The sequence below is a fragment of the Aegilops tauschii genome, chromosome 3 (genome assembly GCF_002575655.3).
Source record: "Aegilops tauschii subsp. strangulata cultivar AL8/78 chromosome 3, Aet v6.0, whole genome shotgun sequence".
NCBI classification, from domain to species: Eukaryota; Viridiplantae; Streptophyta; class Magnoliopsida; order Poales; family Poaceae; genus Aegilops; species Aegilops tauschii.
Genome location: NC_053037.3, coordinates 431,548,932 through 431,551,985, shown reverse-complemented (window position 1 = coordinate 431,551,985; position 3,054 = coordinate 431,548,932). Strand labels below are relative to the sequence as shown.

Genomic DNA, 3,054 nt, shown 5'->3' with positions numbered 1-3,054 from the left:
GATCAGTTGGAGCCGAGCTGACCACCCGGAAGTGATGCCTTCCCCGGGTTCCTACGCTCTGGTGTTGGATGCCACCTTTGCTACGGAGAGGCGAGCAGCTCGCTTCTCCCGAGTTCTGATAGACGGCGGTAGCAGCAGCAACATCTTGTACCGCGACACCATGGAAAAGTTGAGCATCAAGCAGAAGCAGGTCCAGCCCAGTCGGACCATCTTCCATGGCATAGTTCCTGGCCTTTCTCACTCACCAATCGGCAAGATCAAGATAGATGTCCTCTTTGGAGAAAAAGATCATTTCCACCGAGAGCCTGTCTGGTTTGAAGTAGTTGACCTTGAGAGCCCTTACCATCCACTACTTGGCCGACCTGCCTTGGCAAATTCATGGCGGTGCCACATTACGTCTACCTCAAGATGAAGATGCCAAGCACCAAAGGGATTATCACCGTCTCCGGAGATTACAAGAAGTCATCCGCCTATGCAGCTGCCAGCAGTCGGCTGGCCGAGTCCTTGGTGATCGCTGCCGAGAAGCGACTCCTTGACCGGGTTGTGGCCATGGCCGGCAAGCAGCCGGACATGTCCCCTGATCCCAAGGATTCGGAAGCTGAAGGTTCCTTCAAGCCGGCCAAGGAAACAAAGAAGATGCCATTGGACCCAGAGCACCCGGAGAGATACGCTGTCGTCGGTGCAAACCTCGATAGCAAATAGGAAAGCGAGCTCGTCGATTTCCTCCGTGAGAATTGGGACATCTTTGCATGGTCTCCTAAGGACATGCCGGGTGTTCCGACGGATCTCGCCGAGCACAAGCTACACGTCCGACCTGACGCCAAACCGGTCAAGCAACCCCTCCGCCGCCTGTCGGAAGAAAAGAGAAGAATTGTTGGTGAAGAGATAGCCCGGCTCCTAGCAGTCGGCTTCATTATGGAAGTATTCTACCCGGATTGGCTGGCTAACCCAGTCCTTGTACTGAAGAAGAACAACAAGTGGTGCATGTGTATTGATTATACCAGCCTCAACAAAGCTTGCCCCAAAGATCCATTTGCCTTGCCACGGATTGACCAAGTGATAGACTCCACAGCCGGATGCGAGCTGTTGAGTTTTTTGGATGCATATTCAGGGTACCACCAGATCAAGTTGAACCCGGCTGATAGGCTGAAGACCTCTTTCATTTGCACTGCCCCGCTTGTTGAGATCATAGGCAGCTGAGATGCTTCAGGCCGAGTGGCCAAATGAGCCATCAAGTTGGCTCCCCACACCATCTTCTACCAGCCTCGCACCACCATCAAGTCCCAAGCGCTAGCCGACTTCCTCATCGACTGGGCCGAGACCCAGTACCTGCCGCCAGCGCCGGACTCCACCCATTGGCGGATGCACTTTGATGGTTCGAAGATCCGCACCGGTTTGGGCGCCGGCATCGTCCTCACCTCTCCGAAAGGCGACAAGCTCAGATACACACTGCAAGTCCATTTTGCCACCTCCCACAACGTGGCCGAGTATGAGGCACTAGTACACGGACTCCGGCTTGCCAAAGAGCTCGGCATTCGCTGGATTCTATGCTATGGTGACTCCGACTTGGTGGTCCAACAATCGTCTGGTGACTGGGACGCCAAGGATGAAAACATGGCAAGCTACCGCTTCCTCGTCCAGCAACTCAGCGGATATTTTGAAGGGTGCGAGTTCCTTCACGTGCCACGAAACGACAACGAGCAAGCAGATGCCCTGGCACGGATCGGCTCCACCCGTCAAGCCATACCAGCCAGCGTATCCCTTCAGCGCCTCCTCAAGCCATCCATTAAGCCTTCGCCAGAATCAGATTCTATCTTCGTGCCGGCTGCTCCTGAAACAGTCGAATCCGACTCTAAGGCCACAGCAGTCGGCTCGGGGACTTCGGCAGGCGGCTTGGGGACTGCAGCAGTCGCACCCGGCCCGGGGACTTCAGATCCCGGCTCGAGGACTGCAGTAGTCGGCTCGAGGACTTCAATGACACAGGAAGCGGCGGCCAACTCCAACCCGCCACCTCCCAACCCAACCACCCCAATACAAGTGGAAGTACTGATAGTGCAGGAAATCACAGCTCCATCATGGGCTCAATTTATTGCTGAACAAAGAGCTGCCAGCCGATGAGATTTCGGCCCGACAGGTGCAACGTCGGGCAGCAGCATACACCATCCTCAACAGAGCACTCGTGAGGCACAGGTCCTGGTGTATACCAGCACTGCGTAGAGCCGGAGAAGGGCCAAGCAATCCTCAAAGACATCCACCAAGGCGAGTGTGGCCACCACGCGGCCTCAAGATCACTTGTTGCGAAAGCTTTCCGCCATGGTTTCCTCTGGCCGACTGCTCTAGAAGACGCCAAGACTTGGTCAAGAAATGTAAGGGATGTCAGAAGTTCAGTTCCAAGCAACATTTGCCGGCCTCTACACTCAAGACCATTGCCCTTGCCTGGCCCTTTGCCGTTTGGGGACTGAACATGGTGGGACCGTTCAAGACAGCACGCGGCGGCATGACTCATCTGCTCGTCACCGTGGACAAATTCACCAAGTGGATTGAAGCAAAGCCAATCAAGAAGCTGGACGGTCCGACTGCTGTAACTTTCATTGCAGACATCACCACTCGGTACGGCGTACCTCATAGCATCATCACCGACAATGGTACAAATTTTGCCAAAGGCGCCTTGGCCCATTTCTGTGCGACGCAAGGCATCCGACTAGACTTAGCATCCATTGCCCACGCATAGTCAAACGGCCACGTTGAGCGAGCAAACGGCCTCATTTTGTCCGGAATCAAGCCCCGACTGGTCGAGCCTCTGGAGCGTTCGGCCTGCTGCTGGCTCGATGAGCTGCCGGCCGTCCTCTGGAGTCTGCGCACCACTCCGAACAAGTCAACCGGCTTCACACCCTTATTCCTTGGATACGGTGCCGATGCTGTCATTACAACTGACATCGAGTTCGACTCACCTCGCATCACCATGTACACGGAAGCGGAGGCACAGGAAGCACGAGAAGACGGCGTCGATCTGCTAGAAGAGGGCTGGTTGTTGGCACTCAGTCGGTCCGCCAT

General features: G+C 55.4%; 1 protein-coding gene across 1 annotated transcript; it reads left to right on the top strand.

Moving 5' to 3' along the window:
- Positions 1–378: 378 nt before the first annotated feature.
- Positions 379–702, top strand: LOC109740902 (uncharacterized). Its single transcript, XM_020299956.1, has one exon. The coding sequence runs from the start codon at positions 379–381 to the stop codon at positions 700–702; it is 324 nt and encodes a 107-aa protein (XP_020155545.1).
- The last annotated feature ends 2,352 nt before the right edge of the window (positions 703–3,054 follow it).